Source organism: Chlorocebus sabaeus, chromosome 13 (genome assembly GCF_047675955.1).
Source record: "Chlorocebus sabaeus isolate Y175 chromosome 13, mChlSab1.0.hap1, whole genome shotgun sequence".
NCBI classification, from domain to species: domain Eukaryota; kingdom Metazoa; phylum Chordata; class Mammalia; order Primates; family Cercopithecidae; genus Chlorocebus; species Chlorocebus sabaeus.
In genome coordinates this window covers 5,392,361-5,419,216 of record NC_132916.1, presented here as the reverse complement: position 1 = coordinate 5,419,216, position 26,856 = coordinate 5,392,361, and the positions used below count along the sequence as shown (strand labels likewise).

The 26,856-nt window shown below is 36.8% G+C and overlaps 1 protein-coding gene across 1 annotated transcript in view; it reads right to left on the bottom strand.

Moving 5' to 3' along the window:
• Nucleotides 1-26,856, bottom strand: part of PDE10A (phosphodiesterase 10A) — a 330,258-nt gene that overhangs the window by 40,469 nt on the left and 262,933 nt on the right. Inside the window, 6 exon segments of the mRNA XM_008007784.3 lie at nucleotides 335-507; nucleotides 9,065-9,220; nucleotides 13,412-13,562; nucleotides 15,904-15,987; nucleotides 17,036-17,139; nucleotides 17,141-17,179. Coding sequence (XP_008005975.3) covers nucleotides 335-507; nucleotides 9,065-9,220; nucleotides 13,412-13,562; nucleotides 15,904-15,987; nucleotides 17,036-17,139; nucleotides 17,141-17,179 — 707 coding nt within the window.

Genomic DNA, 26,856 nt, shown 5'->3' with positions numbered 1-26,856 from the left:
CCAATGGCCACACCCTGAATGGTGATCAATGCAAGAAGGGACCTCTTGGGGAAACATCACGCCAGCCTTCCCTTTGAAAAGTGCCAATTCCTGTGTGACTAGTGTAACTTCCAATCTGTACTTTAATTATCTTCACTGGACACTGTCAGCAATCTTGTCAAACAATAAAATGTCGAAAGTAAATATAAACAAGATGTACATAAAATGAAAAACATGTAATATTTTTACATTCCTTCTTTCAAATATAAACTTATGCCACATTACATTTCTTAAGTATCAATTTATTCCAGATAATACTTCCTGGGCTTCTAAGCTTTTGAAAATTATTTTTTACCTATGTGATTGATTATTAAGGTTTAGCGATCCGGTCTGGTACATCTCTTCCAACTGTTTCCTGTTTCCAAAGTATAAAGCAAGGTCTGTGGCAATGATGGCTTTGCGGATGATCTCAAGCACCTGCTCATATTCACTGGAGCTCAGAGTGGAGAAGATATTGTGCCCTTCCAGCTATGGAAAAAATACAAATAAAAACCACCAATAACAAGCACAAGCTCTAATCTTATGACATTTTCAGTTATTTGAAACAATATAATCAGTCAATGACATTTGGCACACTAAAGAAAGGTTTTGGGGAAACAAAAGAATAGTTAGAAATGACTAATGAAAATTACATTTTGGTTTCTCTTTAAGCTACAGAAACAATAAAACTACCACTTAAATAAACTACTGTAACTACAATAACATCATTTACTACCATAAAACCCCAGTGATTTAAATATATCTAGTTCTTGGATATTTCTAATAGTTAAAAAACTGGAAAACGTAAAATATTTAAGTTAAAACTTTTCCTCTTAAGCAAATTAAAAACTTCAGTAATTTTCGTATTATACTAGAACCTTAATGGCCTTAAAAAGGCATCTGTATCCTTGTCCACTTCAGGTTGTAACATATCAAAGCATGCTTAATGGGTAGTAATATATTTCTCTGTATCCTAGAAGAAAATGTCCTACAACTTCAATAAAATGTTTATTCAAACACATTAAAAACTCTAAGGGCAAGAGTACCTTTCCCTACAACACAAATCACTGAAGTTGATTCTAGAATCATCTTCTATTCTCAAGGGAGGTGGAAATGGCAGATCATCACCCTAAATAAGACCAGAACATTGGTAATCTGGATTCTATTCACTCAGAATGTCCTTCGTGTATTAATCTTTTAAAAACTTTATAATAATTTTGATTCATCAATTATTTTGATATTTTTCATTATTAGTCAATATAGTACTACTCAAAGTTGATTTTTAATTAATTTCACTTTTAACATACATTTATTGAGTTAAAATACAGTAAAAACTTACAATGATTGAAGTATATTTCTTTACAAAATTAGACATCTCACTAAGACACTGTCTCTTCATATTCTTAAATGAAACTGTACATGCACCATTTGTTTTCAATTATCAGAATAGCCCCATATTATTTGCTGTTAAAGTCTCATAAGCATTTGAATTACTGTGTGATAAATGCAGCAAGTGGACTCAGGTCTAGTTATTTATTTTCCTGACAATAACAGTAGTAAGGCCTTACATTTGTAGAAAGTTCTATAGTTTACAAAAGCAGTTTCAAATACATGACTTCACTTTCAAATTATAAAACTTATATTAGTTCAGAGTTCCCACAGGGATGATGCATGAGATGCTATGAGATGAGCCGTTTGAGCACAGGCTGGTTAGTGACTGATGGGGACAACGGGAGGGGACTCAAGCTTTGGGCTGGTGGCTGAATTCAGTTTTCATCCAACCTCAACTCTCTTCAATTTTGTTGTAGAAAGTTATAAGAAGGAAATATTTACTTGGATTCATGCTATGGTATCTGCTTTCCTTTGATGCTACCACAACTTAAGTGAAGCAGGTAGCCTCTGCTTCGACATTGAATGCCTGTGACCTCTATTTCCCACTTCATGAACATGTTTCAGCATATCTGGCTGGTGCTCATGCATGCATCTGCTTTCAGCAGGTCATGTGAAGGGAATCACAGCTGCTACAATTTTATGCTTTGTATTTGTATGCTTTACACTCTTTATCACCAATAATTATCACCATAACTTGTTAAATTAGAGTATATAAAATATTCTAGTCTGCTGTTGACATTTAAAAAGAAATATCTCTAAATTTAGCCTAGGCTCTGTAAATTCTGTAGGGGGACAAAAGAGTTACAAGCTCACTGCAATTCTACACACTGCGTATGTCATCTATCAGCTCACGTTTTTATCAGAGTCCCAAAAGTACCGACTGGCCCAGAACAAATTAAGATTTATTTTAAAGAATTTATATATTCTACTGACTACTTCAGAGTCATTACTTTTCAGTATTAAAGGAAACTAGGTGAAAAAGCTCCATAGAGGGCTTTTATAATGAAAAGGTCTAACTCATTTACTGTCCCCTTCAATAATTTACAAGAGTAAAGGGAATGAATGAATAATCAAAAAATAAATGTCTCCCCTTTCTTTCTTTGAGACAGAGTCTCACTCTGTCGCCAGGCTGGAGTGGATCTCTGCTCATCACAACCTGTGCTTCCCAGGTTCAAGTGATTCTCCTGCCTCAGCCTCCCGAGTAGCTGGGATTACAGGCATGCACCACCCCACCTGGCTAATTTTTTTTTTTTTTTTTTTTTGTATTTTTAGTAGAGACGGGGTTTCGCTATATTGGCCAGGATGCTCTTGATTTCCTGACCTCTTGATCCACCTGCCTCGGCCTCCCAAAGTGCTGGGATTACAGGCATGAGCCACTGCTCCCGGCCATGTCTCCCTTTACTTTAAGAGAATCTAGCATTTTGCTGCTACCCAAACTAAAGAAAATATGGAAGGGAGACACAAGCAAGGAAGCATAGCAGATAAACAATGTCTTCTTTAAACCTCCAACCTCACATTCGTTAACACATAATAAATCCTTATAATGCATTATAATACTTTTATACACCAATTGATAATTTTACTATAGTTACGTAGTTTGAAGTCTATGTTAATTCAAGCTAGTTGATTCCATTTTGCATCAATCGAGCAGGAAATAGTAGACTTTTTATACCTACGAATGTTTCTAAAACTTTATGCGGGTGAACAGCATATAATTCTTAACTCTATGGAAGCCCACAGGTAGGCTCTGGTTGTATGTCAACGCTGGGGCTGAGATCTGGTATTAGAGAATGGAAACAATGTTGAAATTGGTGCTGATGCTGAAAGATGACCCCGGGACTGCCTTGAATACATGACTGTCAATACTCCTTCCAGCCCTTAATCATGAGGATCCTAAAGGCTCTTAGTATTCTGTCCACTGCTGGAGGATTAGGGAACCACTACTTTCGGAAAAAAAATGTCAATGATGCAACTAAGTGCATCAAACATTCATGATGGCAATGCCTTTAAAGTATCTATAATACTGATTTTGAAATTTAATTATCTAGTACATCAAACCACATATTAGGAAGCATTACAGTACTGTAATTAAGAGCACAGATTTTGGAGCCAAATAATTCTAGTTTTTAATGTCATTCTGCCACTGATTAGTGATGTGACAAATAGAATACTTAACCTCTTTGATGCATATTATTCTCATCTGTAAAATGAAAATAAATAATAATATCTATCTCATGGGGATATAATAAAAATAAACTGTATTAAAATAGGTACAACACATTTAAGTTTCTGGTGCCCTGTAAGTACCCAATACATGATAAAATGATTACTATTATAAGAGTGATGATTGATGATTGATGATGATGATGATGATAAAATCTACCAGTAAAACTTCCACAGTCAGAGTTAAAGGAGAGATGAACAAACAAACAAATATATGCCTAAAAATGAATTTGATAGCCAAATACCTTTTCTATTCAGAACACAGCTGTAGAAAAGGACGGATTTAAACTAGCCACTGTGTCATGTATTTTAGATGACCAGTACAGGTAGTGTTGAATATAAGTACAATAATTTAAGTATAATTGTAATACACAACAGCAAATTGTACCTAGTGTAGACGAATTGGAAGAACTCTCTAGCTAAGTCACGGAAATAGTGCTGCTGTAAAGAGTAGTAAGAAGCCACGGGATCCCAAAATGTTGGTCTAAATAGATAATTTTCTGAAATATCACATTTCAAAAGCAACAGATAATTTAAGATTAGTGGAATATTCAGGAAAGGTTCTTAATAAAGAGAATACTCATTCCTAATTGGTCTGTTTTCTAAAATTTTGACTATTTTCAAAGTCAAAATGGGGTATTCAAAGAAGGCAAAAGAAAGAAAAAAGTATAGTTTCAATGTTCAAAATAATCAATATCTCATGAATAAACAGAATAAATTGATTTAATATTCCAGCAATAATGGTTCAATCACCATTACTAATCGTAAGCTAGTAAGTTTTAGGCAAGAAAACAAAGCTCACCTACGTTCTTGGATGTAACTGTCCACACAAAACAGTCTCCTCACATCTCACATGAAGGCAATCTGCTTGCCTTCTTCCCCTGCTCAGCGTCTCAGCTCTCTGTCCCACCGGACACAGCTACTCACTAACCTTACATAAAGCTTCAGGTTCAGTCTCTGAGTGCTGGTTCTGCCCACTCTGCATCCTTCCCTCCCCATGCTCTACCTTCACACTTCCACTTGTGCCCATATCAACAGCCCCAGAGGTGGGCCTGTGAGTCCAGAGGTGAAGAAGGGGCAGTGACTCTCCTCATCAGCTTCTAATTCAGAAGAGGTGGGAAGCCGAACTCACAAACAGAAAATTTCAATACAATGTGAAAAACAAACAAACAAACAAACACAAACCACTAAGACGTATGTATGCTTGAGGTGCTCAGGCGCTCAAAAGGGGGCAGTGCTGTAGCCCAGTGATGTGGGGATGCAGTCAAAGAATTTTACTGGATGAGGTCATGCCTGAGTTGGGGACCACAGAAAGGGTGTGGGGTAATTACACGTAGAGGGAACCCGGCCAATGGCACAGAGTTAAGATACGGTCTGAAACTACAGAAGCAGAGCAGATACTGTAGTCCTGGAACAGACAGGGGCCTCTCATAAAAGACTTGTATATCAACTGAGAAAACAGGAAATTATTCCAGAGGCCCCAGAGAGCCACTAATGACTTTTAAACAGGAGAAAAACATATTCAGACATATACTTGGAGGATGGATTTGAGACAAAAACACTCAGGGAAACACTGATGGATAAGGGGGAAAAGGTGGAAAAACAGACAAAATACAAGGAAGGCTGAAACTGGGATGTCAATTAGGGACAATGCTTGCCACTTGGGAACTGTAGTGGTCAGAGGGGCCAGATTACCATTTACTAGAGACTCAAGTGAGTTTCCTCTCTGCTAAAAGTCCACCATGACCTCTACACAGCAACGGGCCCCCAACACCATGAAAACAATCCTGATGACCAGCATTAAGACACAATGGGAAGCTCAGGGATACAGATTGACCTTCTCTGCAGATGCTCTTGTATCTACTCTTACTTCATGACTTAATCTCTTCCCACTGCCCACTCAACATGGGATTATCTACTGCATCCCTATCACTGCAACCAAGGTCAAGGCAAGCAGTGAGCAAATACACACTTCCTCTTTTCTCTACCATGAGTAACGTGTGTGTGTATGTGCAAGTGAGTGTGTGTGTGTGTGTGTGTGTGTGGAGGGAGAGGGAGAGAGAGGGAGGGAAGAAGAGAGACAGAGGGAGGGAAGGAGGGAGGGAGAGAGACAGAGCGATTGAGGGATAGCTTTTTGAAATCTACTGTAATATTCTCCTTGCTTGCTGTTGTCACTGTGTTAGCTAGCAGTATTCTCCTGAATGCCCTGCTTATCCAGTAGATACCACTGGCAGCCATACTGAAAGCTGGCACTCAGGTTGGCAAAACTACAATAAGCAGCCACATATGCAACACACACCTGCGAAGATGTCTGATGGGGAACTATTTCCAACCATCATACACAAAATTGCTTATGTTGTATCCGTCTGTGTGACCTGAGGATGGGCAGTGCCATGCTCACAATCATCTGTGTGGCAATGCAGATCAAGAGAGCAATGGGAAAAGTCTCTTGTGGATAAACAGAAGTATCACAGGCATTCGTATCATGAAACTATATAATGTTCTATTTTAATGACTGGAAGTTGGAATTTTTAACTGTTACCCAAGGATAGCATCTTAATTAGTCAAGCTTGTAGGTGTCTTTTGATGAAACATAAAATCAGCAGCACTTGGTGGCAACAGGATGGAGGGATGGGAAGATAAGGCTAAAGAAGGGAAGAATGGTGACTCTAAGGTCATCAGCCTGCTTTCCTGGGTCAATGAGGTTGCCACCACAGGGATACAAAATACAAAAGGCACCTAAATAAGTGTACTACCAAAGCACAATTCGGGCCATACGGAATACAGGGTTCAGGTGCTTGGGCAGAAGTCCTATTGAGCACTAGGCAGAATCACATGGGTCTGAGAGTCCTCAGGATACCACTGTCAGTTAGGGTCACGGGTGTGCCAGGTGGTGGGCCAATGAGAAGAACAACGTGAGGGCCGAAGTCAGGGGACTCAGGCCTTCCTCACTCCAGACTGTGAGCTCCAGAGGACATGGATTTGTGGTTGTTCTATTTATCACTATATCCCCAGTGCTTAAAACATGTGTTGGCAAATAGAAGGTGCTCAATAAATCTGTTTGTTATTAAATTGAATTTCAGGGACAAGTTAGATGAATCTAAAAAAAAAAAAAAAAAACCACTCAGAGAAGTATCATGAGGATTACTGCAAAATCAGCCAAGAGCACAGAAATTTTCAGAAGAGGAAGACACTCTTTCCTGAATATTCCTGCCCATGTAGATCAGGCTGTCTGTTTATAGCTCCAATATCATTTCTCTCTGGGCATAGCTCAAATTGAAGGGATTTGCTCAATTGAATATATAAATTTGTTTTCAAACTGGTAGTGCTTTTCATCTTAATTTGCAGCAATCCCGAGTTCTGATTCCCCGCTTCTGTTTTTGCGGTGTATCTAGTACTTTATCTTCTCTAACTAGGAGAACAAATTTGCCGTTATTATTACTTCACCAATGACTGAAATTCCAGCTCTAGTATCTGAATCTATTCTCCCACAGCTTTTTGAATGCCAACAGCTTACCTGTCTGAACTTAACTTACTGCCATGAGTTCCTGTTAGTAGTTCTGATCTTTTTTAGGAACACTGCCTTAAGTAATCTGGAATCCCTACATCGCTGAGGGTTTGCCAAACTGGAGGCAAACCACCCTAAACATCCATTTTTTGATGTCAGCAACTGGGCCAAGTCTTCCCAGGGCTTAGGTGGACCTGGAGCCTCCCCATCCCCACCCGCCTTGATGTGACTGCTATATTACAAGGTTTATTTTTTATTCTACTCAGTGGCAATAAACTTCGCAATTCTGGTCTCCTTCAAAACTAATCCTATTGTATTTAACACAGGCTTTCTAAAGAAACTCTATACTGGCTATTGAAATTTAGCTGTGATTAAACTGGTAGCAATGCTGCACTGTCAAATGCATGAATTCATTTAGGACATGGGATGCTAACTCAGTGACTCCTAATTATTTCTAAGTGAAGTCGCCCTGATGTTGTTTCTGGCGTTTATTCATCTTAGACAAATAAAGAGTCTCCATTGATGAGTGAGGTCAAAGTAGACATCAGCTGTCATGAAGTTTTAGAATGTTCATCCATTTACAGAAAGCATGTTTTACATATATGTATAAATATATGTACGCATACATATACACATATGCCTTTTATCCTGCTTACATTTCTATGTATCCTTGTTTTATGCATGGACATATCTATGTAAACATATGTCATTTAAAAAGGAAAGAGCTGGTGTCAAGCAAATGACAGGAATGATGACTACACGTTGCTTTCAGGAGTCAACTGGCCCATGAGCAAGCTTAACATCAGCTGCCTACTGGGGATGGCTTGAAAATGACTAAAATAGCTCCATATCTGAAATACTTTTCACTTCTACCCAGCAGGTAATTCAAAGGGCACCCAGAATCGAGTAAGGTGACTACTGACCTTTGTAGGACTGAGGACATGAGACCTAGAAGGTCAGTTTTGCTGGGTTTTAGAAAGGACTGAGCATGCAGCACTACCAATCACACGGACAGTTAAGTCAAACGAGGAGGCACTAAGAGAAGCCTTTGGGAAACTGAGGGGAGAAAACAAAATCCTGGCATTTAGAGGAGGCCTGGCCTATTCAACAGAGAAAAACTGCACCAAGTGGCAAAAGCTTTTCTGCTTTGCTACTTCCCTATGGCCAGTTACTGGCAGAGTCACTGTTGGCATTTTGCTATGACATCCTCAAAACTCAAAATCCTTTCCCTTAGACTTATGATTGGAAGATGTAACAAGGATTTCTCTTCCTACTTAGAGGTGCTGACAGTGAGGGGAACATATAGGGCCCACTATACTTAAGCTGAACACAGATTATATTTTTTAAAATTGTTTGTGATAGGAATCAAATCATTATGATGTAATGGCTACCTTGGTAAAGTGAGTTTGAGAAAAATCATTTAAGAAGGAGCGCATATATCCCATGTTGAAGTGACATCTGTGATTGTCTACATCAATTACCAAGAACATCTTAAAGGTAATAAAATAAACAAAACACACAATGTAAAAAAAAAAAAAAGCTACAATGCACTTAAAACCTTATATTTACCTAACTTTTAAGATTTACTGTTCAATAAGTTCTGGTTCAAGAATATGATAAACTATAGAATTAACTGATTTAAATTACATAAAATAAGTAATGCTTTAAGGTTACATGTACTTATTGATATAATATTTAAAAAACAAATGTGAGTGCAAAATACATATATTCAAATTCTTTGTAAAGGATTCTTTATGCAAAAAACACTATTATTTAATGATGACTATAAATATAAGGTTCTACAATAAAATATAGCTGTTGCTTTTAAGGAAGCCATAATGATCTTCCCTTTCCACCTATGAAGTACCACTATCTCCCAGGCAGCCCTTGAGACTAAGCGGGACACGGTGTGCGGTGACTCACCTGGAGGATGGACACGGTCTGGGAGAAGTGGTGCTGCTCCATGGTGGAAGTGGAGTAGAGAGCTGCTAGAGGGTGGTCGAACTTCTGCAGGTAGGTGTTACTGAAGCCCCTGTGGTCTAGGTCATGACACAGACACGCGATCAGCAGTCCTTTGCGCTTTAAAAAACAACATGATGCAGAGATGTTCAAAACACAGAAACACATGTGAGCAGACTTACCGCTTACATTCATGTCACATTACTTTCTGGCATTAATATAGCACAAACATGGCATTCTGGCATAAAGAATCCTACACAAATATAGCTAATCCTTAGGAATCTTTGAAATTCCAGATAATCTAACTCATCTGTAGCCCCTTTCTTTGTTTCTCTGCTTATGAACGATAGTCAAATTATTTTTGAGTTTCTCTCTCAACTCTAGGAAAAGGTGCAGGAGGTATCAACTTAAAGGTATAAAGCAAATGTTCCAAAAAATTACAGATAAAGCAAATCTGCACAAGGAAAGAAAGGCCAGTTTCAGCAAAATCTATTTGATGTTATCTAACAACACTATTGCTATTATAAACAATAAATATAACAGGTAAATCATATCGCATGTAAAAATGGCAAATATATAGAAAAAAAAGGCAGAGCAGACTAACGGAAATTAAAGAAAGTCAGGCTGAGTACAAAATAAACTAGGCAGGCGCGCCTCATTAAAAGGCCAGGTGTGAGCAGAGACCTGAAAGAGGGGAAGGAGAGAGGCAAGTGAGTGTGGGAGAGGAGCACACAGGGCAGGGGAGCAGTGACAACATAAACTTGGAGGTGAGTGTGCCCTGAGACTTGGAGAATCAGGAAGGTGGCCAGTGGGGTCAAGGGCAGGGGAGGCAGTCAATATACAAGGCTTATATTCTCAGGGATCGGAGGAACTATTATCACAGGGTTTTTTAACAGAGCAGTGTTATCCTTTTGGTTCTATGTTTACAAGATTATTCTGGCAACTGTGTTGAAAACAGATTCCAGAAGGATGAGAGATCAGTGAGGAGGTTTCTAAAGTAATTGAGGCAAAATATAATAGAGCTTTAGACCGGGATAACAACAATGAAAGCTTCTAAAGGGTGATTAAAGTCTGGATGCGTTTTGCAGGCAGAACCAACAGGATTTTTTGACTGTCAGAGAGTGAAAAGAAAGGAGGTGATAAGGGGTCAAGTATGACCTCAAATGTTTTGGTCTTAGAAGCTGTAATGATCAGCATCAACTGATATGAGAGAAGTACAGGTGGAATGGGTTTGAGGAGAGAGGTCAGGACTTCACATTTAGACTGAGGCGAGGAGTCTACTTGATAGTCAAGAGGAGATTTGACAAGCGGAGATTTTGTTGTGACAGGTAGCAGCTACTGAAGCCTCAAGGCCTGGAGATAGGCCTTTGCTAGAGAAAGTGACCATGTGGCATTTAAGGCCACATGATTGGCTGAGCTCACCAAGGTTGTAGTTTGAGGTCGGAGGAGGGTCAAGGTCTAAGCTCTCAAGTACTCCCAATTCTAAAATAAATCATCCAGTGGGCAATTAAATACTTGATAAAAATTGAAGGGAAGAAAGAATCAGAACTCTAGAGGTTAAATCCTATTATAACAAATTTCATATGACGGTTTCTATTCTCTCATGAAGGGATTTTGAGTGGAATGTAGGTTATACCAAACACTGCTTAAAAAGATTGAAGTGTTTAAAGAATATTGAGAGACTCAATGTGTTAATAACAATCACAATCAGAATTTTATTTTGAAAGACAAATTATACCTGTAAAGGGGGAACAGACTGCATGTGTCTAAGTCTGAGGAAAGAGAAGGATTAAGAAAAAAACAACAATAACAAAACAAAAACAAACAAACAAAAAATCCCAAGGAAGGAACAGCTGGTGCATTAGCAGGAAAACCGAGTGCCGAATGTCCCGGCATTCAAGCAAAGACACTGAGGACTGACCCTCGGATCTTGTCGGGTGCAGGTCACTGGTGACCTGGAGCAGGGCATTTTCCAGGGTGTTAAGTTCAGAAGCTTGATCAGAGTTGTTTTCAGAAAGAATGCGAGGAGGAGAGGATTTTGAAAGAGCCAGTAGGGTAACACTTACATGGGGTTTACTGCAAAGAAGAGCTAAGTAACAGGGAGGGAGCTGAGGAGAGTGGCAGATCAGAGCATATCTAAGAGGGAAGTAAAAACTGCATGCGTACATGCAGATGGCAATGATCCAGAAAAGAGGGGTGAGAGCATGATAACGGAGGAGAGAGAAGAGAGGGAAGCACTGGTAGGCAGTGCTCTCAAAGAGGTGGTGGCGACAGATATGACAAAGCAGAAGGGTCAGTGCTGGAGAGGAGTGTGAAGGTTTAAGAGAAGTGTGCAAGGCAGAGCCTGCTGAGGGCAGATGCGGACAGATGGGGGTGCTGGGATGGGAGTCGGGAGAAGTTCTCACGGGCACATTTTTAGCGATATGCCTGCTTCTTTATCCTGATAATGTAGGACTGGTTTTTCCCGCAACATAATTGGAAGGGAAATCTCACCAGCAACCCCTAACCCCATGAAGTATCATGTTAACAATCATACTTGCCTGGCATTCTTAAGATAACTGAATTAATTATGTTGTTAATATCATTTTGTTTTGGGGTGGTTTCCATGTTTTAGGCTGCTGTGTCATCATGATGTACCTGATAAGAAATCTCAAGAGTTTTACAATCTTGCACGATACGTAAAAGTTATCATCTTTCCAGTTTTTAAACTCACTTTTAAAATTGATGTGACCTTCAGTAGTTTTATTAAAGGTGTGCCAGAATCATACATCCGAAAATAATGTATAAATCACCCTTCTTAAGCATTTCCCTTTAACAAGATCAAACGATAATTTCTAATAGTTCTCTTAGAGGTTAAATTTCTTCTTTATAAAATATGTTTTAAATATTTACATACGTCATTTGGGGATTATTTTTCAGCCAAAACGATCTGATGTTTTGGGAAAATGCAATGATATAATTCCAGAAATGAATTAGGAACTTAAATGAGAGTCAATATGTATCAACAAAGTTTTTCTCACTTACCGTTAAATTTTCAACTTTTTGAACATAAATTGCAATGCAATTTGAAAGTACAATTTCTATAGTTCTTAAACTCACAAGGTGTGGCAAAATGGCAAAACAAGACAATGAAATTGCTTTCTTAAAAGGAATAGAATGGAGAAAACGCTCAAAGTCTCAACAATATGGGGTTCAATAGAAAATGACTTTGTTAAGACAAACAGGAAAAAAGGACAGATTTCATCTGGATCTTTTGGGCGGAGGTAATAAATAATAAATTACTGATGAGGTTAAACTCCACTTGAACTAATAATTGTTTTGAAAAAGCAACAAAAACTAGAGGATAATTTTTTTATTCTCTCTTTAAAATGCTACTATTTTTTTTTTTTTTCCTAGAATGCATCTTTCGAGTTTTCCACGCAGATTGTGAATTTGGTCCAATAGGATGGAAAAGGATAGGATGGACCTTCACAAGCACTGGATTCTAGAGTAAATGTGAATTTGAGAAAAGCACAATTTATGTATCACAAAGATAACAGCTCCTTTCTCTGGACAGTCATAGGTCCCCTAAAAGATGATATCAGTTTACAGAGGGGAGAAAGGAGGACTCCATCTAAGGTGTGAGCAGACACTCCCAGGATCAGTGTGGTCAGAGGGAGGGATACCCTTCAAAGTCGGGATTGTCCAGATGTAGAATCAGCATCCTTTGTGGCCACGAGTCACTAAGCGCTAAGCCTGGCTTTCAAGTAAGGGACTGTGACTGTGGTTGACGAATGGAAGTGGCCATCTCCAATTCTAACTCTGAGATTCTGAAAGCTTTGGATATGTCACCAACTCTGGGTATTTAAAGTTGGGCAAATTAATTAAACATTTCAGATCCTTTGTTTCCTCATGCTAGAGGAGGTCAAAATCATTTCTGTCTTCACAGTATTTAATGCTCTAGGTTCTCAAATAGACAGCATACATCTACATTATCCAGGGCATAGAAGCAATGAATAAAATTCACTGTTTATATCCCTTCAGAACATTTAAGCTTTAATAGAGAAGGCTTTAATAGAGAAGGCTACAAAATTAGTGATTCCTTGGGGGATATTTTGATAAAGTTAAAATTTCTTTTATCTACATTTCTCATATAAAATAATATGCTAAATGCTTGGGTATAGGAATCTAAAAACGGGATGCTCTTGATTTAGTAAGCCAAAATTTGTCTTGGAATAACATGTCACAAATCCATGTCATTAATGTGCTCCCGACACACAGTATTAAATCCACTGAGGTTATGAGAAACAGCGGTAAAGAGTGCATACCCACCTCAAGGTCTGTGAAAAGCGCATGATTGTTCTGAAGTATGGCGTACATGCAGTGTGCTACAGTGACCGCGTGCTTCCAGTTGTGATAAGGAACCCGCCGATAGTTCTTCTTCACAGACATAATAAAACGACACAACTTTTCGAGCTCAAAGCTGCACGGAAAAGAAACTGTTATGACCGAAACCAGTAGAGAATCACTAGGTTGCAGGAGAACCCCCTAGTTTAGGTACACATATGTCTGTATCTTACACACTTGCAACTCTAAAGATTTCCACCCTGACTGAATCCATAAGCACTGGAAACTCATTCACCAGTTCCTTTCCAGTTCTCTAGCCAAAAAGAAGAGAATAAAGACTCTTTTATGGTATCTGTTGTGATATAGTAACTGTCCCACCGGCGAGAAAGTATCAGCATTCGTACACAGTCACCTGTCACCAGCCCTCATGATTTTCTTTAGTTATATGTTCATTTCCTAAACCCCACAGTGCTCAAAAGACAACAACCCAGCACCATCTTGCTAACAGGTATTTTGAGCTAATATTTGCCAAAAAGAATATTCAGACTTACAAACTGCAAATATGTGTATCATGAGACTTTTCAAAGCAATTCCAAAGTATTAAGTTTTATTATATACTAAAATTGCTAAGTCCCAAATGAACATATCCAAATACTTACATAGTACAAAAAAAATGTATATTTTATTACACATATTGTTATACTCTATGTTTATATTATTATGTACTTATACGTATTTAAGACTCTCTCAACTCTCAAAATAGACTTGAGACAGCTTAAAACAAAAGCATATATAATACAAAGCTTTCTGAAATACCAAGGAGGTTGAGAATTCATAAAAACTTAAAAAAATATGTAACCTGTGTTTTTCTCCACTGAAAATTTCCAAATGTATTTGAGGTATAAGGTATGGCATTTTAAGAATTCCAACTGGTCAAACTCTCAACTGCATTCTGAGAATTAACTGGAGTTGGGTAACCTGTGTGCACCCTTTTGAAACACTAATTTACAAAAAGTCACAGATAGGAAAGACACAGACTTCAAGAGGAATGACAATTAAGTTCTAGAGAAACTAAGAGGTTCTATAAGACATTTAATTCGTAAATGAGTAAAAAAAGAGCAAAAGAAAACAATTCCTTGCATTTTAACATTGCATGTTTACACTGTAAAGGATCAGATATAAAGTCAGGAAAGGCCTCTAGGACAGCCAAATTGGGTGGGGAAAAGATTTGCAATGAAATGGTGCCATAATTAAATTACTGACAAAGTACCACACTTTGAATAAGAAGACGTTACTTTTTGATCTGTTCTAATAGATACATGATGGCAGGTTGAAAGTTGATGCTATTTACACGTGGTATTCTAAACATTTTTTAAATTTTTATTATACTTTAAGTTCCAGGGTACATGTGCAGAACGTGCAGGTTTGTTACACAGGTACACATGTGCCATGATGGCTTGCTGCACCCATCAAGCCTTCATCCACGTTAGGTATTTCTCCTAATGCTAGACCTCCCTTAGCCCCTGACCCCCTGACAGGCCCTGGTATGTGATGTTCCTTTCCCTGTGTCCATGTGTTCTCACTGTTCAACTCCCACTTATGAGTGAGAACATGCAGTGTTTGGTTTTCTGTTTCTGTGTTAGTTTGCTGAGAATGATGGTTTCCAGCTTCATCCATGAAAGGACATGAACTCATCCTTTTTATGTTTGCATAGTTTCCATGGTGTATATGTGCCATAGTTTCTTAATCCAGTCTATCATTGATGGGCATTTGGGTTGGTTCCAAGTCTTTGCTAGTGTGAATAGTGCCGCAATAAACATACATGTGCATGTGTCTTTACAGTAGAATGATTTATTATCCTTCGGGTATAAACCCAGTAATGCGATGGCTGGGTCAAATGGTATTTCTAGTTCTAGATCCTTGAGGAATCACTCTACTGTCTTCCACAATGGTTGAACTAATTTACACTCCCACCAACAGCATAAAAATGTTCCCATTTCTCCACATCCTCTCCAGCATCTGTTGTTTCACGACCTTTTAATGATTGCCATTCTAACTGTCATAAGATGGTATCTCATTGTGGTTTTGATTTGCGTTTCTCTAATGACCAGTGACGATGAGCTTTTTTTCATATGTTTACTGGCTGCATAAACATTCTGGTCAGTAGTAACCCCTGTCTCTTTCAGTTACACCGCCAAATGAAGTTCTAGCCTCTGTTTTTATGAAAGCTTTTTGGATTTGTTTTTTAACCAGGCTACAACCACGTTGCTAGAGCCCCGGCAGAAAATCTGAAAAGGCTGCGTATTTGTACAATAATCTCAGCCCTTTTTTATTTGAATATTTAGAAAAAAAGTAATTTATATATGCAACATTTTTAAATAATTTCAAACAAAGATGGTGGTGAGGCATGTATGTAGAAGGAGGAAGAGGTTATGTCACCCAATATTTCAAACAGTAAATTTTAAAGTCATTCATACCAGGATGTCCCACAGGACCGATGAACCATGTAGACAAAAATTCCAGGCCACATGTTTTCAAAAGGACCAATGTCAAAGTGGAATCTGAAATTTTAAAAGGGCAGTTTATCACTAAAGGTAATTAGAATAAACATAATAAGTAAAGAAAATCATTTAACCTTTTTGTACCAAGGAGCTAAAAAGACACTGGGAGCTCAGCCATCCCTTTTTCTGCCTTCTCAGCCACATCTCTCTGGTACTGAAAGATTTTCAGGAATAAATTCCACATATTTATTCCCTTAGAAATCTAGTCCAATATCTAAGTTATTGATTCATTTTCTATTAATCTGTTTAAAATGATGCTTCATTTGTTATCAGAGAAATTAAAAGAACAAAAAGGTGTATTACAAATATTAGATACATATACAATCATAGAAAAGGGGGGAAAAGCCTTTTCAGAAGTATTTTTGGAGTTGAAATTGTTTTATCTCCTATTTTAACTGCAATAACAATTTCACTAATATAAACACCGAAGTTATTACCTATTTTTCATTTGCTAATTTAGTTACCAACATTAGACTTGAATTAACGGTATGGTATAATATATACTATAATTTCAATTGTAAAGCAAATAGTAGCTCTAAGCCACTTCTGAAGGTTTCCTATGTAGATACTGTTGGCTTGCACTTACAATGAACATACAAACGGCTTCTAGTAACTTAAGTATCTTAACATAGGATTAAAAAATAAAGTATGAAAGTCAAACTATGACAAAATTCTTGAATTTAATTTGGAAGTTTAAATTTATAGGGAAATGAGAACTTTTTGATATCTTATGTTAAATGCCATTTTGAGTGTCAAATATTAAATGGTATAAAGTATGCAACAGACTAATGAGAAATGCTATCATTTCGGTTAACTCATTTCAAAACTGAGTTCAGATTTTCTTTTTTAAGGTAATGAGATCTGGCCTTTATTTCCAAATCCTCTCATAATATCTGGAATCACTTTGGAAGGAGAAAATGGCAACACATGAAACTCCACATGTAATACGTGTATAATAATTGTGACTCTAATTCTATAACCTGTCTCACTTTAAGTTCAATTCAATTAAAAATCGTTCCTGAAGAAACTGACAAAGCAACATACTTACAATTCAATTTCTTTGCAGAGACGCACAGGAAGGGTAAATTGCATGAGGCCTTGCCACTCTTCTGCAGTACAAATGCTATGGTAGGACAGCTTTTCCATCGTTACCCCGGTAAATGCACTCTGAGTGGCGAATTCTATGATACATCTAGAAGGCAAATCCAAAAAAAAAAACCTCAAAATTAAAATAATATTTAAATTGTTTTGTCACTGAAGTTCAGAATTTGGTATTAAAGAATCAGAACTAGAATTAAAACCAAAGTAGATTTATTATTATCCATATTTCCATATGCACAGGGATGTGCACACATGACTTTGCAGATTCAAAAGAATTTTTAAAAAAAAAAATGGTATCTGCTTTAAAAGTTTTCATCAGACATCTCTTGGTAATGGGGTTACTTGGCATTTGTCTTCTTTAAAATACTCTGTATTTCTGTATTTTTAAATAATAAAAATTAAACACATCCATTTTATTATCAGAAAATGAATATTAGTATTTTTAAAGATCACAATAAGATCTAAGGTACTTCTCAATCTATTACAACAAAAACTTTAATTACTACATTTCACCTGCGCATCAAATTCAACTTCCTTGGGAGGGTTTTATCACATCATTTCCTTCTCTGGTTTTTAGTCCTGACTGTATACTTTTACTACTCTCAACAGGACTGACTTTGCGGTGTTATTGGTGCTCCAGCAATGAACTCGCATGAGTAACACAGGTTTGCATTCGTCAGTCATAGACTGTGTCCACACAGTAGGTATATAAATTGGTAATTACATTGATTGACAATGGGTAGGTACATTTTGCCATCCTATTAAGTTGAAATCTTGTGTATCTGTATCTGTCTGCAAATGTTTTATAAATAATTATAAATTAATATGTGAGATAAAATAAAAACATGCAGTGGAGCCAAAGGAATGGGTCAATATTTACACTTGTGAATGACTGAATGGATGAGATTAATTAGGAACTGTCCGAAGCAAATTAATACTGAAAACGTGGTGGGAAGCTAGAGTAGCTTTTGTAACATTTTGCATTTTTAAAGTAACATTTTCTACAGGATAGCTCACCATCTGTAGGTCAGACTATCCAGTCTACATAAAAATACAAATGAAAGCTGGGCAAGGTCACTCACCCCTGTAATCCCAGCACTTTTGGAGGCCCAGGTGGGTGAATCATCTGAGGTCAGGAGTTCAAGACCAGCCTGGCCAACATGGCAAAACCCTGTCTCTACTAAAAATACAAAAATCAGCTGGGTGCACGCTTGTATCTCAGCTATTTGGGAGGCTGAGACAGGAGAATTGCTTGAAACTGGGAGGTGGAGACTGCAGTAAGCCAAGATGGCGCCACTGCACTCTTGCCTGGGTAACAACAGTGTAACTCTGTCTCAAAAGAAAAAAAAAAAAAAAAGAAAGAAGCTAAATGGGTCAAGAGTGAAGATATTTTCTTTATTTCATCATTTAAAAATATTTAGCTTCCTTCTTGGCGATCTCAAAGTCCTCTCGGTCTAGAGATTACTAAAATGTTTGATTGTGAAAACCCTATCAGTAAACAGATAGTGGCAATGCAAACCCAATGAATGAATACACAGTAATTACATGCACACAAACTGTACTCATGTATTATTTATATTATAAATAGAAACTAAACACATTAAAATTAAGTGGCTATATTTTTAAATATTTTACCTACTAAGTAAGTCTTTGTTCTTACTAAAAAATTAGATATTTTTAAATGAAAGTACTATATTTAAATGTTATTAATCATCAAATGCTTTCTGTAATACTTTTGGAGATAATGATTTAAGGGATGGTTCAGTTTAATTTATTTCAGTATTTAGATTTTCAGTTATACTATTTAAGAAAGGTATTCCTTAAGAAGTATGTTGATCCAAATGGAATAAAGGCTGTATTGGCTGTGGCTAACTCCTGTAATCCCAGCACTTCGGGAGGCAGAGGCAGGCAGCAAGACTAGCCCGGCCAACATGGCAAAATCCTGTCTCTACTACAAACACAAAAAAATTAGCCAGGTACGGTGGCACACACCTATAATCCTAGCTACTTGGGAGGTTGAGGCACGAGAATCATTTGAACCAGGAAGGCAAGAGGTGGAGGTTGCAGTGAGCTGAGATTGCACTACTACACTTCAGCCTGGGCGATAGAGCGAGATTCTCTCTCTCCAAAAAAAAAAAAAAAAAAAAAAAAAAAAGGTTGTATTGGCTGTTCTTAAACATTACACTTATATTTTTGTTTCCTAACTACTAATATGTTTGGTTGAAATTCAAACGCATTTCCATTTTTCTTGATGTCAATCAGTTGACCCTGCAAACTAATCAGCTACGTTTTTATATATTATCAAAAAGCATTCAAAATCAATGAAAACTCTTTGTGGAGATTTGTATCAGTTAAAACCTGCTTCGTAAAACAAAATCATTAAAAATTCAATTTTAAAGGTAGAGAGAAAAAAAGGGGGAATAAAGAACAGATTAAACACATAGAAAACAAATAGCAAGATGGTGGATTTACACCAAACATAAAATCTGAATGGTCTACACATCATAATTAGAAATCAAAGACTGTCAGATTGAATAAAAAAGTACGGGCCAATTATATACTGCTTACAAGAATTTTATTTGAACTATAAAGACATAGAGTAAAATTAAAATGATGGAAAAGATACACTATTTAATACCAGTCAAAAGAAAGTTACAATGACTTTATTAATAATAACAGGCAAGGTAGAGTTCAGAACAAAGACTATTACTAGGAATAAAGAAAATCATTTCAAATAACAAAAGGGTCAGGTCATCACAAGGACGTAACAACCCTAAGTACGACACACCTAATAAGATAGTTTTGGTATATATGAAGCAAACAATGACAGAACTGCAAATAAAATAGACAAATAGACAAATCCACAATCAGAGCTAGAGATTTCACACCACCCTTTGAACTGAACTACTCATATATCAATCTAATCAAAATCCCAGTAGGCTTTTCTATAGGAAATTAAAAGCTGATTCTATAATTCATATGGAAATTCAAAGGACCGAGATTAGCCAAAATAACTCTGAAAACAAAGAATGAAGGTGAGGAAATTATACTGCCTAAATCCAACACTTATTATTAAGTTATAGTAACTAAAGCAGTGTGGTTCTGGCATCAAGGGGCACAAACAAATCAGTGGAACTAAACACAGAAATAGGAGCACACACACGGCCAGATGATTTTCAGCAAGGCTGCAAAGGTGAGGCCATAAGGAAAGGACAGTTGATTCAGCAAGTGGTGCTGCAACAACCAAATATCCAAAAGCAATAAATAAATAAATAAATAACTTTGACCCTTACCTTGTACCGTATACAAATATTTACTCAAAATGAATATAGACTTAACTATAGAATCTAAAACTGTAAAACTTCTAGAAAAAAAAAAAAAAACAGAGGAGAAATGTCTTCATGACCTTAGGTTAGGCAAGTATTTCTTCAATACAATGTTAAACATCATAATGAAAGGCTGAATTATCAACTGGACTTCTTCAGAGTTTAAAACTTTTGCTCTTAGAAAGAAACTGTTAAGAGAATGAAAAGACAAGCCAAAGACTGGGAGCAAATATTTACAAATAATCTATGTGATAAATGAAAACGACTTGTATCCAGAATATATCAAGAGCTACTAAAAATCAGTCAGAAAACAAACAACCACGAACAAAAGATGGACAAAAGATTTGAGAAGACACTTCACCAAAGATGGTGTACAGATGACAAATGTGAAAGAACTGGAACACATATCATGATTTGGGGAATGTAAAAGAGTACAATCACTTTCATAAACAGTTTGGCAGTCTCTTAAACAGTTACAGACCCCTCCCAGGTTACCCACCACTGCATACATAAATCGTTACCCAAGAGAAACAAAATCTGCAGTCACTTAAAGGCTTGTACACAGACCAACTGCTTCCTGCAGCTTTAGTGTAATAGCCAAAAACTGGAAATCACTCAAGTATCTATCAACATGTAAATAAATTAGCTGTGGTATGTCCATACAATAAACTACTAAGTAATAAAAAGTAATTAACTATTTATGTAAACAACACCACCGATAAATCACAAAATTATGTTAAGTGAAAAAAGCCAAATAATACAGATTATATAATTCCCTTTATATGAAATAATTCTAGAAAATGCAAAGTAATTTATAGTGACAGAAAGCAAAACAATGGTCACCTGAAGATTGGGAGGGTCAAAAGGAAGGGGCCCACAAAAACTTCTGTAGGTCAAGGCTGTATTTATTTTCTTGACTATTGATGGTCTTGACATGTTGATGGTTTTATAGGTGTGTGTGTATATTAAGTTGTACACTTTAAACATTTGCACATTACTGTGTATCAAAAAACCTCAGTGAAACTATTTTAAAAGCTCCTGCTCTTTTTAAGGGTACAGATGTCACAATTTGTATACATGACATATAAATTTCAGCAACAAAGTCACATGATAGTGAAAATACTGGCAAAGATCTATTTTCAAAATGCTCTCTTCATAGCGTGAATTTCTTTGGAAAGCAATTATTTTCTCATGCAGTGTTCATGTCACTGGCAACTTGAGGGTTCAGATTAAATGTTATTCCTCTGAATATATCTTCCAAATACTTTCGTTTGTCATTAGAAGTAGTTAGCAAATTTGGAGTCTTTGTCTTTTTGTGAAAGAAGCATGTGTATCTAATTTATTAACTGAACAACTGTACCAAGTATTTTGCTGCAAACAGCAAATCTGTGGGTAGCACAAACGAAAATGCATGAACATTTTGAAATCCTCTTCATAACTGTGATTTTTTTTTTCCAGGTGATAAAATAATCCTCCTTAGTAAAGTCAAGAAAGAGCGTAGATAGGTTTAGAAGCGTAGGCTGGACACTGCTGTCACCTTTTCCTAGCTGCACAACCCACCCTGTGAGAGGAGACTCTGCTTCCCGGACAAGCCATGACCTTCTAGTGCATGAACTTTCTGAAAGCTCCGTCCATGTATTAATAATCAATAAAAAATTCTTTTAATATCATTTACCCAAAAATATATCAAGACCCAAGTTTTCACATTTTCCTCATATACCTTAATGGAATGTCACTTGCTTTCCACTTTAGAGATATTAGATAGAGATTTAGAGATTCTGGTGGGAAAGTGACCAATCCACAGGATTTACTCAGTATTTACTGTAAATTGGTATTACCTGTAATTCAGTGCAATTCTATGGTAAAGCTGTTAGTAAGAGTAACTATACTAGGCAGTAAAGTAACTGCTACTATAGTCATTAATCCTACTGAGTATTTACGCAGGCAGTATGCTAAGTGTTTTATACGCATTATTTCATGTAGGTCTCACAAAACTCCTATAAGATAGTTATTCCTTTTATTGCCATTTTGTATGTTTATGACCTAAAATTAGAATAAATTGTATTTCTATTATTCTTACAGTTTTTCATATCAATATACTGAAAATACATAAAACTTTAAATTTTTAGTCTTTTTTTATATTTGTAATCAGTGTAGGTAAATAACACTAATTACAAAATAAAATTAATTAAAATCACAGCATGAAATAATTAGTTTTAGAAAATTTTACATTGACTTCCCATTTGCTAAATGACCTTTAATATGAATAGTAGAAAATAACAAAATCTAGGATTATTAGTAGATGATTTTATCATATTCATGCAAGTTACTGATGAAGGTAGGAAACTATGTTATCTTTTTCAGTGCATTTTGTATAAATTATTTGCCTATAACACTGCGTAAATAATCTTGCAGTCGCTGTCCAAGTAGAAGAGAATTCTAGCAGAAAGAACTGCTATTTGTCTAAAACTGAAATATATTTTGATGGCCCATCAGTCTTAGGCATGAGGATATTGAAAAGGTGTATGTGCTCAAAAAACAAAATGATAAAAACCTGGAAAGAGGACTGTAAGAGCATGTTTACCATATGTTAAAAATACACCCATTCACATTTTATAAAATGCCATTCCTACTCAACTGGCATACAAAAATATTTAATTAGTGATTATTTAGAAGGTTTTTCTTGGGGCCTATTTACACAATAACCCTCATTACACTTAGAAATGACTGTGTCCATGAGACACTCTAATATTTGTAATTAATGTTCATAGTAAAACTAGAGTCACTTTAGGGTCAGGCAACTCTTAGAAATCTAAACTCTGGAATCATCTACTTGGAACAAATCTCTTGTCCATCATTTACTAATTGTATACGTTTAGGCAAATCACTTAATTCTCTGTTCCCCAGGATCTCATCTGTAGACTAAGGACACTATAGTACTTAGCCAAGAATGTGAGGTTCAATGGAATAACACGGGGAAAGGCTAAGAACAAGCACTGGCCAGTGACTGTGAAGCTCTCAGTGCTGTCAGCAACCTTATCTTAGACGGATATCAGCACTGTGCTGCCACGCAATTTGGCTCTTTTGTTTGATTTTGGTGATAATCAAGAAGACAGTCTACTTTTCTATGTGGCAGGGGCGCACTGAACTGGCTTGCAAGAGCCAATTATGCACATTTCTTCCCAACTCTGCATTCATTATGGCCCATGGGTAGCTTGAAATTGTCCACACTGGGGGAATGTACACCAGAGAAACTGGGAAACACACAAATCAGGACCATTCTGTTTTTAGAGAGGTTGCTGTTAAACATTTACTGCACACCACCTGGTATTCTTTAAGATACAAGTAGTTTAACTTTGGGAACGTTTGAGATATAATAATTGTCCTACTATTATAAATTGTGTACTCTTTTCCCATATTTAATTTACATTTAAAATCGAATTGACAAATACTTATTAAACTATTTTCTATATATTTGTCAATAGCATTAAATGACATCATTAGTCAAATTAAATTGACTCTCAAAGCAAGTCCTAAAATCAAACACATACTCCACATACATATGGGGAATACTGAATAAGATACCTGTAACCACCCTTCTACTCTACACTTCAATGAGATCCACATTTTTAGCTCCCACAAGTGAGTCAGACATGTGATATTTGCCTTTTTGTGCCTGGATAATTTTATTTAACCTAATGACCTTCAGTTTCATGCATGTTGCTGCAAGTTACACGATTTCATTCCTTTTTATGGCTGAATAATGTTCCATTGTGCATAATGTTGGTTAAGGGATACAGAAACTCAGTTGGATAAAAGGAATAAGTTCTACTGTTTGATAGTACACTAGGAAAATTACAGTTAATAATAATTTATTGTGTATTTCAAAATAGCTAGAAGATTCATAATGGTTCCAAAACAAAGAAAATATAAATATCTCAGGTGACAGATACTTCAGTCATGTTGATATGATTAACGCAGTTACAGGTATCAAATTATTCTACTTACTCCCAAAATATGTATAACTATGATAAATCAATAAAAAGGAAATGCTGTGCTGTTTATTTTATAGCACAGGGCAGTGCTGCAGCAGACTAAAGAAATAACAGACCCATTAGAGGATGTGGCTTGAGGCTCCGGGATGTGAAGGGAAGGTCCATGCAGGATGAGACTTTTCTGTGGCTGCAAGAGGAGAGGAGCTGAACTGAGAACTCCATAAGAAAAAAAGAAGCCTTGTCTCTACTTGGGGCTATGGGTAGAAAAGAAATAGTCTCCATCCATTGAGAATATGGAAATCAAGCCTGAACCATATGTAGTTGTCGTTTCCGAATTTATACTAACATATTGCAGGAATTTCAAGCTAAAAACTTAACAGAAACAAAAACCTGGACCCAGATCACTGAAAGCCTGGGGCACATGGAACACATTACATATATCTGAGCATGAGGGTCTCCCACAAGGGAGATAATCTGAGAGAAATTTGAGTAGGTAAACAAGTAAATGATGACATGAAAAAAAATCTAAGAATGGAAAGATCAATAGATATTAGTACCCTCCACGAACTGAGCTAAATGAAAAACACTTAATGAGAGATTTAAAATACACTGTTGCAAAAATACAGCATTTGGTATGTGACTTACTATGGTTGTACAACTATTCTAGTTTATGGAAACCACGGTACCAAAATGCAAAAACAAAACAAAACAAAAACCACAAAGATTTCTTTCTGTTTCTTTCTCAGTAGAGTTTTATCTTTGACCTAATCGTGGGTGGAAGTATTTAAAACACTTTCTAAAAGACAGGCCCAAGCACCTGCTGTCTATGGCACCAGAGAGAGTTCTTTCATGCTGAGGACTGCAAAGGTGACAACGGTTTTCTCTAATGTGTTTCAGTGGATTTGAAACCACTGGGAACAAATTTAAAAAAAAAAACATTTGTGTGTGTTATGTTCCTGTGAAATAAGAGACAGCTGAATTCAGGAGAAAGTAGGAGCATTGGAAAAATGACTCTCCAGCCATGTGCCCAAATGCACCCCTGTATACGGAAGCACCCCCGTATATGGAAAACAACTGGTGTCCTAATGCAGGAATGCTGACTTCTCTCCTCTGTAAGTTGACAAGTTCCATCTTAGGGCAGACACTAAAGGTCTTCCTTGCTATTTTCCGGTAAATAAATGAAGCAAATCAAATTTTAATGCATTTTATAGCCTTACAACCAAAAGAAGAAAAAAAAAGACTGACCTCAGCTGAAATTAGTTATCTATAAACTTGTAGACTTGGAGAAGCATTAAACTTTTCTTTTCATGTAACCCCAAAAATTCAGTTTAAGAATTGTTATTCATTAGCATCTAAGTGTATTCAAATTCAAGATGAGGGAAAAGGATGTGTGTGTGTGTGTGTGTGTATGTTTCTGTGTGTGATCATGACACTACTAACAGGAGACAGTTGAATTTTAGGAGATAAGTTTGTGATTCGATGCATTGGTATAAGATGTATTTTTTATTTTTCTTAGAAAACTTTTGTTGGGAATATACAGTACTCTTAAGGCAACCGTCAATGCATCATCTATAATTGCAAATTTTATTTATATAATTCTCCTTTGAAGTATGTCCCAAGTGTTAAACTTTCTGTTAATCGATTCTAAACTCTTTTATTAACCCTATCTTTGCTCTACCATCTATATTACTTTATGAATTTTTTTTTCCTGAACTTCCCCCCCCCCATTTCTAACAAAATTAACCTTACCTTCTGGGATGGTTAATTCTAAGCATCAACTTGACTGGGTTAGAGGATGCTCGGACAGCAGGTAGATCATGACTTCTGGGTGTTTCAGTAAGGGTGTTTCTGGGAGACTGGTACTGGAATCAGGGCACTGAGTAGGGAAGATCTGCCCTTACCCAATGCGGTAGGGCACCAGGCAACTGGCTGAGGACCCAGACAGAACAGAAAGGCAAAGGGCAGGCAAAGTCTCTTTCTGTTCTAAAGCTGGGACACCTACCCTGTTCTGGAACATCAGATCTCCCGGATCTCTGGTCTTTGGAGTTTAACTTGCACCAGGTGCATCCCAGCTTCTCAAGCCTTTGGCCTCTGACTCAGGGTTTCACTATCGGCTTCCCTAGTTGTGAGGCTTTCAGACCTGGACTGAGCTGTGCAACTGGCTTTCCTGGTTCTCCAGCTTGCAGATGGCCTATTGGGGGACTTTTTAGCTTCCATAATTATATGAACCAATTTCCTTCCTAAGTCCTCTCTCATGTATCTATTCATTTATATATGTATCCTGTTGGTTCTGTTTCTCTGGAGAACCCTAATGCACCCCAGTCCATATTTTATATATAAAATGTAAAAACGCTTCTTAATAATTGTCTTCCCTGTAAGCAACCTTAGGACCTTAGGGAAGAACAATGTCAGAGAGAAGACAGTACACATAGCGAGCACGGGGACCC